Source organism: Apus apus, chromosome 4, assembly GCF_020740795.1.
Source record: "Apus apus isolate bApuApu2 chromosome 4, bApuApu2.pri.cur, whole genome shotgun sequence".
In the NCBI taxonomy this organism is placed as follows: domain Eukaryota; kingdom Metazoa; phylum Chordata; class Aves; order Apodiformes; family Apodidae; genus Apus; species Apus apus.
Window position 1 is genome coordinate 20,705,416 of NC_067285.1, and position 12,722 is coordinate 20,718,137.

Below are 12,722 nucleotides of genomic sequence, written 5' to 3' on the forward strand. Positions count from 1 at the left end.
TTATGTATGTAATTTTTACTTCCTTAAATTGCCCCATCTTTACAGAGATTGTGTGATTCCAGTGATGAAGGTACCATTTAAATGCAGGACCAAAGTGAAAAGACTAAGATTTGTGAATTAATGTTTGCTGTTATGAAGTGTCCTCTTCCCAGTTTTATCTTCTGAATTTTATCCGTAGTTAATTAATTTGCCTATCATATTAAATTTTTGTTAGATCAGGTCTTTCATTGTGTGCCTGGGAGTACTGAGCAGATTGTGCTGTTTTGTAGCTCAATTTTTGCACCTGCCCTTTTCCTTCTTGACCTGGAGGTAGTAATGTTAGTAGTCTGTTTTTATAGTGGAAGTATTGAGATGATATCAAGGGAAGGAAGTAGTCTAGATTAACATCAGGGACAGGCTGAAATGCTTGAAGAGTTTTCTTCTTAAAGGGTCCAAAAAAGCTAGAGTCTCTGTTATACCAGAAGTATCTGCAGTAGTCTCACTGGTTTAGATTTGTAAAGCGCATTCATCTAATTTTCCTGATCTAACATGAGATAGATGAAACTTTCAGTTTATCTTTTGTTTCCTCTTGTGATCACTTCATAGTCTATAGTCAGAGGTAGTTTAGCTTTTCAGAGGATCTTCTGCCATTTCTGGGGAGAATATTCAGAAGTAGATCATTAGGCAAATCTGTTCTTCTGTGAATACACTGAAATAATTCTGTGAAATACTTAAATAACAGATAAATTAATGAGGTATTTTTTTGGCTAATTCTTTAATCTAAGACTTAGAAAAAAGATACTTAACATGTACTTATTTTTGTTCAAGAAAGCATAACTTGGCTAACATTGAGCCTCCAGCTCCTCAGTGCATAGGAATTTATGCTGTTCCTATTTGGTTAAGAGAATTCTTTTAAAATTCAAAATTACAGGGAGCCGAAGCCATCCCAGACTAACACAGATTCAGAATGGTGAAAAAGCGCTATGGTTTTTGTAAGTTGTGATTATTTTCGTTTTGATTATGTTCCTGCCAGATGAGTTTTGGCTGTTGTCTTCTGTAGTTCTTTACAACAGGGAAATATCTTTTCCCTAACTCTTATTGTGCTTTCAGGTTAGGAATTTCAATATCTGATTCATCAGCTTGTGCTGATGTTTCAACACAGAAAGGATTAGATTTTCCCTCTATCATAAGGATATTAGAATTTCTTCAGGGCTTAAGGTCTGATTTTCTGCTCTTACTATTTTTTTCAGGTGCTTTTTTGCATGTCTGATATTTTTACTAGTGCATCGCAGGTATTTAGTTGTGATATTGGGGTGTATTCTTTCAGACAGACTTGGCATATGTTGTTCAAAACAGGCTTTGAATGGATATGAGATCAGAGATTTCAAAAATAATCTGGTTTTTATGGCTTGTAATTAAAAGGGAGGGATGTGCTAGTACCTTACCTAGCAGGTGGGAAATTCCTCTTCATCCATGTCCTTTGTTGCCCTTTAAAATGTAATTATTAGTAACACATTGGTGCTCTGTGTAGATTTCTAATCTATTGGACCTGCAGTGAATTTAACTCCAAAGTGGCTGCAGGTTAGATGTTTTCTATGAAGCAGATGGTACATGGTAGCTGGTTGATGAATAAGTATGTGTACATGAACTGGGAAGCCGTGTCTGCTTCTAGTTTTCTCCTTTACAATCTGTGTCCTCTGGATAAAAGATGAAGAAAATAATCTCTTTGCTGGTAGCTGACATCCAGCAGCTTCTATATCAGAAGGTATTTCTTGCAATGGATCCATGAAGTGAAATCTGAATGGGAGTCAACTCTGTTTTACTATATATAATCTGCTATTAAAAGTATTAAAATATCCTTATTTCCAAATTTCAGAGTAACAAGTATAAATTAACTGTAGCAATAGTTGTTAGTACATATTTAAGGTAAAGCTATGTAAAATTAAAGTCTCCTTGATATGCAGGTTTTAAAAATAAAAAGATTGCTATCTGAGATTAATTTTTACAGGCTTAAAAGGTGTTGTGGAATCAGTACAATTTATATCCAATGCATGTAGGAAGATTTAAATGTCATAGACCAGCCCTTAAAATTAGCATTTGTATGAATAGTTCTTTTCCGATATGATGGTATCTCCTTAATGGTAGATCTTGATCTTGGCTGAAGGGATGTTCTTTTTTTTTTTTTTTTAAATAATTGTGCCTGGATTGCATCAGTAAAATTGAAATTTTTTTGTAATGGATTAATTTTATTTTGTGACTGCTCCATCCTCCCACCAGTGGTCCAGAAGTTGCTGTGATGAAACTGAAATGGAGTTCTTGGTGTTTTGTGTTTTGTTTTTGTTTTGTTTTTTCTTAACAAATATAAGCTTATGTTTTGCCAACGATAGATTAATATGTTTTAAAGTAAAAGAACTCCAGGAAGGATTAACTGTTTAACATCTGCAGTTGAAATTACTAGGAGCTACTCGAGTCTGTTTCAATAATTTAGATGCTTGAATATGCATTTAAATACCTAACCACAGGGAGCTGCTTTTCAAAATTTTGACATAACTGTGTGAAAGACTTGCACAGATCTTCTTCATGAATATGTCAATCAGATCTAAGTTATGATTTAACAGGTAATCATGGTTTTCCTCCGGTGTGTTTGGGATTATGGCAAGACTAACAATTACAGGTATTTTTCCTCTTTAAATGAGTGTTATACTAGTTTGCAAAATTAAATTGGATTATACTTTCAGGTTTTTATCCTCTGGAGTGAGTAAAAGCGCATTAGAATTGTTCTAATAAATTAGCTTCTGCAATTAAAAACTGTTCCCTTCTCACCATAGTTTGACTGGGCCGTAGTAGCAGGTAAGTGTGAAGCTGTCTTTATATGCTAAGAATTATTTAGGCTGCAGCTGTCAGTAACTGAAGCACCATAGACTGTGAAAGTAAAACTGTCAGTTGAATCAGTGGACCTTGCGTGTATTTTTGAAATAGAATAAGAAAATTATGGCCTTGCAGAAACGTATTTTGCTGAGAAAAGAGGTTTGCACTGAGATGCTTGCCATGGTGACTAATGGGGCTGTTCTACAGTGTATTCAAGGATCCATGAAAAAGTGTTTGTTGTATTTAAAAACTTGCCACATAAAAGGATGCCTGCAACCATACAGAATAGCTGGATTTCCCTTTTTTTACAAATATGGACAATGTTGTTCTTATACCACAACTCACATCAGTATAAATACCTTTGTGAAGAAAGTGATGGATTGTTAACATGCATTTTTTACTTTAGATTTTCAGCACGTTTAATTCTCTTGTCAGGCTAAATCTAGAGTAACCGTGCTTTTTCCTCTACGTTACACCTGAGACCTACTGAATTATTTAATGTATTGATCATTGGGATCACAGCAACTTTGTTTAGAAAATTAAGTTTTGACATTGCCATTCAATGCCAGTCAGAGAATATTAATTTTAAAGGGGAAAATTAGTTATTATAACATTATTATTTAGAAATGTTATTACATGACCATACTTCTACATGAGAACTCCTTGCCTCAGACTTCTTCTGCAACGCTTCTAGAAAATATGACAGCCATCCAGGATGATGTTTGGTGTTGTACTAGGAGATGGCTAGATGTAATGAGGTTTTATATGGTTTATATGTTTAAATAAAACTCAGTTGATCTGACTGTTCATAGGAAATTTGAAATTTCTCATAAACATACCTGCTTTTCTAATGATTTCTGTCTTCATGCTCTTTTAAAATTTGCTTGACCTGCTACTGACATTACTGAAGCTGTCTTATATAGCAGATGTTAACTCTTTGACATCCCTGATGTGGACACAATACAAAACCTACCTATAACTTCACCTTTCTCTCAGACACCGCCATAAGTTGGATATGAACTATCTAACATATGCCAAACTTCAGATGTGGTAAAGCTGTAATGAAGTAGACTTGAGCTTCCCCAGCCACTGAGCTACTTTCATTTAATCATTTGACACAAGGGACTTAAGCTTAACCGTCTAATCCTGTCCTGTAACTAAAGGACAGCTTTAGCGTTCCCAATGGCTCTTGCCTTCATTCAGTTATGTTAGAGGAAGGTGAGAGGAACTGTGCTGTGTAGTATGGCTGAGGGTGAGATCACGTACCATGTGCAAAGTCAGACCTATCTTTTGCAAGAGTTGAACAAGGTTGTTTCTAATGACACTGCTGGGTTTTTGTGTACATGCACTGGAGTAACTTGTAATGTAGTTGGTCCACGGTTGATTGTAATAATACTATGATGTCTTTTAGTTTTCTGGATATTGCAAATAAGACCCATAAAAATGGGTTAAGACAGTGTTTTGATGGCATGCTGCTGTCTTCAGTTTAGTCAAATGTCAGTGCAGTTATTTCACTTCAAAAGATACTTCAAATTATTTTTTTTTTAAGTGACAAAGGCCGGTGTTTGCAGTCTAGAATATTAGATGCAGAATGGCACATTTCAGTTAGTAAAAAAGAAAGGAAGAAAAAATAGTGGCAAATTCCAGGATCTGAAAGCCCATGGAATAACTTGGTATTACACTACAATCTAGTACCAAATTTGTCTTGGTTAATAACTACAAACAAAGGCAGCTGTGTTCAGCCCATAAAATGGGGAAGGTCTCTAAAAAGACCACTTATAGTTAATGTGATTTTTATTTCAGTAGTAGCACTTGCTCAGATCCCGGTGTTGTCCATTAGTTGTGCTGACAACACTGTCTGTGTGGCTGAAACAGTTGAGCGAACCACCTAAAAACCAGCCTGGCCCCTGTAGCACTTCCCCAGATTAGGCTTCTTTGCTCTGGCACTAGGTAATGCTTCATTTAGCAGCCTCTACTAGCTTATCTTTATCGTTACTTTAATTCACAGTGTATTTCCTTTGACCTCTGTGTGTTCAACAATTCTTTTTGAGTTAAAATCAACATTAGCATAGGCATCATCCTTTCTTTGAGTATAGTGTGAAACTCCTAGGTGACAAAAAGTGCCATGTATTTTGGAAAGAATTAATCCCTACTTAGCAACAAATCCAGAAGATAGGGATTCATATTTTCTTTTAATTAATGTCAAGATGACTCAAAAAATCTGTTGAAGTGAAAAGTGCCAAGCAGAGGCATCTTTTGGGGGAACATAGTCCAAAAAGTGTAGGATACAGCTCAGCAAGGGCATAAATGCTAATTGAGGCCTGGTTTTGTAAGTCTGTGTTTCAGCTGTGGTGCCAGCTTTAATGGCATCCCTCTCCTGAATGTACCAGTACAGGTCCTGAAGATGTAATCTGTCATCTAAAAATCTTCTTGGGACAGTTGTTGACTTAAGTGATTATGTTTTTCGCTTTTTTTTTCCCCAGCAAAAGCTTTCTTGCCTCAGTCTGAAAAATCATAATTTTTTTGTCAGTGAAAAAATGAAGCTTAGAGAGTGCGTTTGTTAGGTCGTGGAAGAAGCAAAGCTTAGACAATGCTAGTATTTTCATAAGAAATAGGAGAAAGAGGTGCATCCATTCCAGGGGCAATATTTTGTCCAGGGCTACAGGAAATCACTGCAAATATACATGACTGGGGTTAGCTCGTTTCTTATTGTCTTGTTTCACCGGGTTTTGCTTGACCAAACATAACTCTGCATACTTTCATTTTGACAAATTGTCATTATCAGACAAACAGTGTTTTGTATTGGAAATATTCTGCTTGCTGGGGCTTTTTCTGTGCAGGTGATTTGACTTTCTGTTTATGTTGCGGGAGAAAGTGAGCTCGATTTTGATAGAGGTTAGAGCTGTACTTGGGACAAAAATTAATTTTACCTATTAGAAATGGATCCTTGATTCCAGTGAAGACAAAAAGAGGAGGGAGGCAGGGCTGGAATTATTTATGTTAACTTCAGTACACTGTTTGCAGAGTGAAAACATTCACGAAGTGGATGGGCATTTTTGTCTCTAAATGTGTTGCTGACTGAATTCTTGTAAATATGAGTCCTTTTGTCTTACTTCACTTGAAAAGGAAATGCTAGAAATAACATTGGGATGTGAAGAAAAAAAAAAAGGCTGCTGACTGCAATACCTACAAATTGTAGATCGGGAAAATAGCTTTCTGGCTTGAAGAAGTGGATTTATTTTATTTCCAAATGCAGCCTCATGTGCATTCTTTGCATTATTTCTATTTTTGTCTTCTTTTTTTTTTCTACCTTATCCTTATTGTTTATTTTATTCCTTTATGATAGTTTCTTGAAAATTGCTGGGAACTTTAAAAAGTTGTGTTTTTTATGAACAGTATTCTTAGTCAGTGAGCCTGATTATACTGAAATGGAAAAGTAATATAATATACAGTTTTAGGCATTTGTTAATCATTTCATACCTCTTGTTAAGTGAAAGAATTGTCATAGTCTGTCCAGATAAAACAAAATGTAAATGAATCTTAAATTAGTGTGAGTGACATAGCAAAAAGATAATTTGAAACCTTTCCTTATCCAGTCTGTGGAATGTTTCTTCCTGTGGAAGGGTAGAATTGCAAAAACAATAATATAGTCCTGTAATGGTTCCTTTTTTTAATGTTTTTGTTACCTACTTGAGGATAACTGGGAGGGTTTAAAGACTCCAGCAAGTTCCATTCCTCCGTTTGCTTAGTTTGCCTTTGCTTTGAGCCAGCTCATTAATAAACCATTAACTGTGCTTTGATTTTTTTTTTTTGCAGACGATGTAATGCAAACAACTTACTGTGAAATTGACTTGGACAAAGGCAGAAGAGATGCATTTGTGTATGCTATCAAAAATCACTATTGGTACCAGATGTATATTGATGACTTGCCGATATGGGGTGAGTGATGTGCATAAACAACTTGATTACAACTACAGGAGGCCTGTGTTAGTGTATTTCATGAGGTAATTTAATGACTAAGCTTCATTACAAGAATCCCCCAAGTACGTGGAACTTACGTAACCAAATAATGCAAATAAGTTGAAGGATTGTTGCATTGAAAGAACAGTGGGATGGCTTGTACTAGTGAATTACAAAAACAGTGAAAAGCGGTTTTATTTCTCAAGCAGTGATTTAATAATATGAAGTTCTTAGGGTTAAATTCTTTTAAGTGTTCGAGTGAGTGATAATTAGATAGGTCAGATAGAAGGTCCGTGTTCATGAATTACAACTTTTGTAAAACTATTTCAATATTTAAACTTTTATTTTGCTAGTTCTCTTGTTTATTCATGGAATTATTACTAGTGCAAGGGCTGTTTGATTTGCTTTTATGGTAATTTAGTGACTTTTAACAATTTTGCCAGTGCAGTCTCTGCTTATATGAAGGACTTTTACTTTACTTGTTCTTACAGAGTTCTAAAAATTGCTCTTCCTTAGCATTGTTAGTCTGGCCTTGGAAGAGTTTGTATTTTGAATCAAAGTTTGTGTCCTTATTGCCATTGTCTATAAGCTCTCTGGCTGCTTGTTGTGGTTTGTTTTTTTTCTACTCCCTTGTAACCTGTGATCACAACCTAGTAAAGAGTGCTCTGCAGATTGCACCCTTGCACTAAAAGCAATCAACCAGACTCCTAGCCATGTTCTTCCTCTTGTAGATATAGACTAAAGGAAAATGAAAAGCACCACAAAACAGATTAAGGTAAAATCTTTGTTTCTTGTGTTCCATGAAAGAAGTACAGCTGCCCAAAATAAACAAAACCCTGGAACAGCTACAAAAGTACAGTTTAAGCCACATGACAGAAGTTCTTTGATGGGTGGCATGCTGAATAATGCTACGCATCATTTATTCATTCTGACAGAGGATGGGTTTTTTTTAGTCCTTCATTTACAGTTTGTTTGTAAGAGCTAACATTATAATGCCTAACAGGAGAAGTACTCATAAATTGTATTTGTTCGTTTCAGCTGATTTGCTTAGTGTGTGTGACAGCTCTGTGGCAGGGCTTGGGGTATACCCTAATTAAACTGTGGCCTCTGCTACACTTCTTGCACAATTGCTAGTATGCTTTTTAAATTCATCTGTGAGTGACATTTGTTCCCACAGTATTTTTTATGCTTTTGACGTTTCAGCAAAAGAGCAATAATTCTCCTAGAGTAGTGGCAGCTATGTAGGCTTTAGACTGCCCAAGGATGAATGATGCTAAGCTGACTTCTTTGGAATCCTGTGTGGCTAGCAAGTCTTGGAGACTTTCAAGACTGATATTTCTGCTCTTATTTAGGAGCACTTTTTCTCACCTCAAATACAGAAGAACAAATATACTTACTAAATCTTCTACACACTGACTAAATTTTATGCTCTCAGCTGAAAACTCCGTTTTACTGTGGTTCCAGCATTTTTAATGTTCTTCAGTAGTACGCTTCATATGCACAAGAAGTCATTTGTAATGGTGCAGCTAACAAACACAAAGAATCTAAGTATTGTCTTAGGATGATGTTAAGAAGCTGGTTTTGGTAGTTATTTGGAACCAGGACCTCAAATTGTAATTCTTGAAGCATTGTAAGTACAGATTATATTATGCAAGGTATAATCTGACATGTGGTGTGAAAGTAAGTAGTGCTGAAGATTTTGGTTGGTGGCTCCTGAGGGCTCGGTAAAACTGCTGCCAGACTGTAGATTGTTCAGTATCAGCCTGGCTTTTGTTCCAAAAAATGAGTTTGTTCTTGAGGGGGGGCATAGAAAGGAGTGGATGTACCTGAACTGATCAGAGTTGTTTCTCTGAACAAGCTTTTCTGACCTTTGGGTTCCACATACAGTGTAGAAAACTGTGAATGTAGCTTATCTGCATTAATTCTGATTTTGATGGATCTCTGTTAAACAACAGCAGTATTCCAGGCTCCGAGTACTGCTTAAAAGTTAAAGCTCTGAGGCTTGCTGCTCACTTAACAGTTTTTGTTACAAATATTTCTGTTACGAATATGGCATGAGTGACACCATACATGTGGTTTCTCCAGCTTCTAGGTGTCTTTGAACATGATACAGACTTGCCTAGTACCTTACAATGTGGTGGAAAATACAAAAGGAAAACTGGTATCTTTTGTTTGATTGAATGTCGTCACATAGCTGTTAACTTAGTAATTATGATGGCATCTCTGAAATACTCTGCATACTGAGACTTTTTTTTGTTTTATTAAGATAGTGTGCAGACCTGGTTATCCTCAACTTGCATTAAATATATTTTGGGCCAAAAATACTTTTTTCTTACTATGTGCAAGCTATCATGTTGATACACTTCATGTGGAATACTTTTCCTGAGAACCCTGCTAGCCTGCGTGTAATGTATGTATTGCATCACCCAGTCCACCATGTTTTAAATTGTTGATTTGTGTCTTGGGGCTGGATTAAACCAAAATTTTCTTCAATAAATGTAAATGACTAGAGTAATAATTTTTTTTTTTTTTTTTTTGCTACCAAAAGAAAATAAGGATACAGTTGGTGTTAATGTTTGCTGAGAATTCTAGGCAACTTGTGTTTAATTCTGGTCTTAAAGCAGACCACTCACTTCTCTGGACTCACCCAGATGGATTTGTGGCATTCCTCTTGTCTCCTGCCAACTTTATTAAAGTTCATGTTTTACCTTCTTCATGATTTTCCAACTTGATAAGGCTTACTGATGTCAGTGTTATACACACAACTGTTAATATTTGAAATCCTCCTTTGGAAGTCCTCAGAATATCCAGTAAGGAGTACTCTTATTTTCAGTAAAGACTAGGCATAAAATAACATTTTTAACTGCTAATAACTAAAGGTTATGACTTCAGACTCCTGTTTGAGGGCTTTGGAAGGTTTACACTTTTTTCTTCTGATCTTAAAAAGGCAGCCAGATCTTTTAAAGTACATGCAGATAAAGCTATTCTATTTTCTTTCCTTTTCTTGAACTGCTGTCCCAGCTGGAGAGGCTAGACTTAACTGTTTTTGTTCAGGGCATCTCCCTAGGTATGTGGAACACTGTGATTAGAATGTTCTTTAAGTAGTTTAGAGGTCCGTAATGTCATGGTTTTGGATACTACCGTGGGAACATAGTGTGCCAGGTGCTAGGCTGTATGGCATAGGCACAATCTGGCACGTGTTTCATGTGGATAGAATATACAGGGCAATCCTGACAGATGAGTTTGTAATGCATAGATAGAATAATAACTACAGACTATTTGAAGGGAATACCTGTAACATATACTTACACTTGTTTACTATGCAGGTATTGTTGGAGAAGCAGATGAAAATGGAGAAGATTATTACCTTTGGACTTATAAAAAACTTGAAATCGGTTATAATGGAAACAGAATTGTGGATGTCAATCTGACCAGTGAAGGAAAGGTGAAATTGGTACCAAACACAAAAATCCAGATGTCATATTCAGTAAGTTATTTGGTGATGCATATAATAAGAAACTACATGGTGAAATAGCTGAAAAATAGATACTTGTTTGCATACTACCATGAATTACTACGTCTGGCTATGTCAGAGGAAGATGTATCTTCACTCCTTCAAATATTTTTTTTCATTACTGAAAAGCCTTGATAGTTTTATCAAGAATAAGTGTTAAATTATGATTTTTTTAAACACTGCAGACAAACTGAAACTTGCATAATCCACAGAAAAGTGTTTTTGTAGGAAAGGAAGATATCTTAAAAGGTAGAGAAATTAGAACTGTAGAGGAGTCCTCCGGCAGGTGTGCACTTTCTTACTGTTTGGAGCTCTGACATTTGCCTCATGGACTTGAACTGGATTCTGAGCTGGGACGAGAACCCACTGTAAGCATTCATACTTTGCAGGCAGTTAGCATAAAAGCTTTTTTTGTTTCTGCAATCCAGTAGAAACTTGTTTTATTTATATAACCTTATTAATAGTTTTTTTTTTTCCTGGAGCCTTCTGCTGTTGTGTTGAATTGCTGTGATAAAAGGTAATGAACAAACAATGTTTGCTGATCTGAGATAACAAATTAAAATTTTCAGTTTCCTACTTACTAATTTGACATTACTTAAATCTGTAATGGTTCACTTCTGTTGTTCACCACATTTGCGTACTGAAACAGGTTCTTAATGGATTGTTTTTGTACAATGTGTTAGCAGTAGGTAACACCATAAGATTTTATTTCAGAGGATATTCTTTCCACTTTTGTCTTGTGCTGAACAAGTTACATAGTTTGAAGTGTAGTAATTGGTGTTTATCTGTGCTTTCTAGAATTAAGTTTACACTGATCTCCCAATTTCTATGGCAAAACTGATAGTAGAAATTTTGAAATTTTCTATTTCAAATTCCACCAGCGTTATGAAGTCAACTTGCTCTGTGGATTTTGAGGTGAACAGTACTGAGTAGCTGCCAGTAGTGACAATAACATTAGATGTCCCCTTAAAAGACTTTTAGTATACACCGTTCAAGACTTACCTTTCCAATTCTGTTGGCAACACTGGGCAACTGCTGGACTGGTGTATATGTGGTGTTTAGTTCAGATTGTCTTTGTCAGGCTTACTCTAAGCAATGCTTCTTAGCAGCAGACACTCTAATGAGAAATGTATCTGTTTAAAACAATGTTCAAAGCTATTAATATTTGGAGCTCATAATCTTGAACAACAGTGTAATTTGAACTGAAGAATGTTAGTATCATACTTCAAAGTGAGTAATACTTGAGTCTTGGGGGTTTTAATCTGTCTCAGGACTATAGTGAATGATAAAGGTCTTCAATCTACATTTATATGCTTTCTTCTATACTGAATAGGAGAACATTAGCTGGAAAGGATAGTTCCTTGTCATGTACTTTAAAAAGATACATGTAAGGGGCTGCATTTGTTTCAAGTTTATTAAAAATCCTGGTATTTTCAAATCTTGGTGTGCTTTCGAAAAAAAATTAGTGAAGATTTGTGTTTAATTTCTGAAATTGCATTTAAAAAATAAAATGAAAACTATAATGTGGCAAGAATTATGAAAAATACTTTGTTCTACCCTAATAACACCATATAGTTTGCTAGTACAATTAAATCTTCCAAATCTGAACCAGCTCTCTGTGCAGCTAAGGGAGTAACTGATAGCAGTAATATGCTGCTACTCTGTGATAATATGGCCATAAATGCATACTTCCCCATCTGGTTTCAGAGTTATTTATTGGCAGTTAAGTGTCTAGATTACAGAATCCTGTGGTTTTACTGATATTAGGCAGCAGCTTTTAGCTTGTAGCTTTTAAAATTTCAACGTCTGGCTTCTAGGGTCCAGTTTGATCCCTTTTATCCACTTCCAGCCAGCTTGTATCTCAGTTTATGCCCTTTTCTTTCCTATTGGCATTTGTTTTAAGTGTTGGGGGAGCAGAAGTAGACGGTGTTGTCATTGCTTGGTGAACTCTGCTTGTGTTCTCCACAAGTCTCTCTTCACACAATGCAGCACATGGAAATGTTGAGAAAACTGAATGTGCTGGCAGCAAAAATCTTTGGAGAGAGTCCACTGCTTTCTGGCTCATCATTCTTTAGTATATTTAAACATGCTTTTTTTCTCTAACCTTTGGTCTGAAATCTTAGGCAAATTTGGGAGAATTTTTCAAAGTTACTGCCTAAAAGTATTTCAAGAAAATTCTTTGTTTTACAAGTATCTATTGTGGAAAAAAGCATACTCTTTGACCCATTCATTTGACAAAACTGAAAAATAGGATCACTGATGGATTTTGGGTTTGGCTTCTTCAGCATGAGTATCTATGAGCTTCCCTCTATAATAATTGAAAGGATTTGTTATTTGACAACTAGAAATTTGCATCTTTGTTTAGTCTTATAGAGACAGCAAGACCTGAGGCAGTGCAAGA

General features: G+C 35.7%; 1 protein-coding gene across 1 annotated transcript in view; it reads left to right on the top strand.

The window, feature by feature from the left end:
* Nucleotides 1-12,722, top strand: part of TM9SF3 (transmembrane 9 superfamily member 3) — a 46,594-nt gene that overhangs the window by 9,243 nt on the left and 24,629 nt on the right. The window contains exons 3-4 of the mRNA XM_051617012.1: nt 6,664-6,786; nt 10,134-10,294. Coding sequence (XP_051472972.1) covers nt 6,664-6,786; nt 10,134-10,294 — 284 coding nt within the window. The remainder of the gene's footprint in view (nt 1-6,663; nt 6,787-10,133; nt 10,295-12,722) is intronic.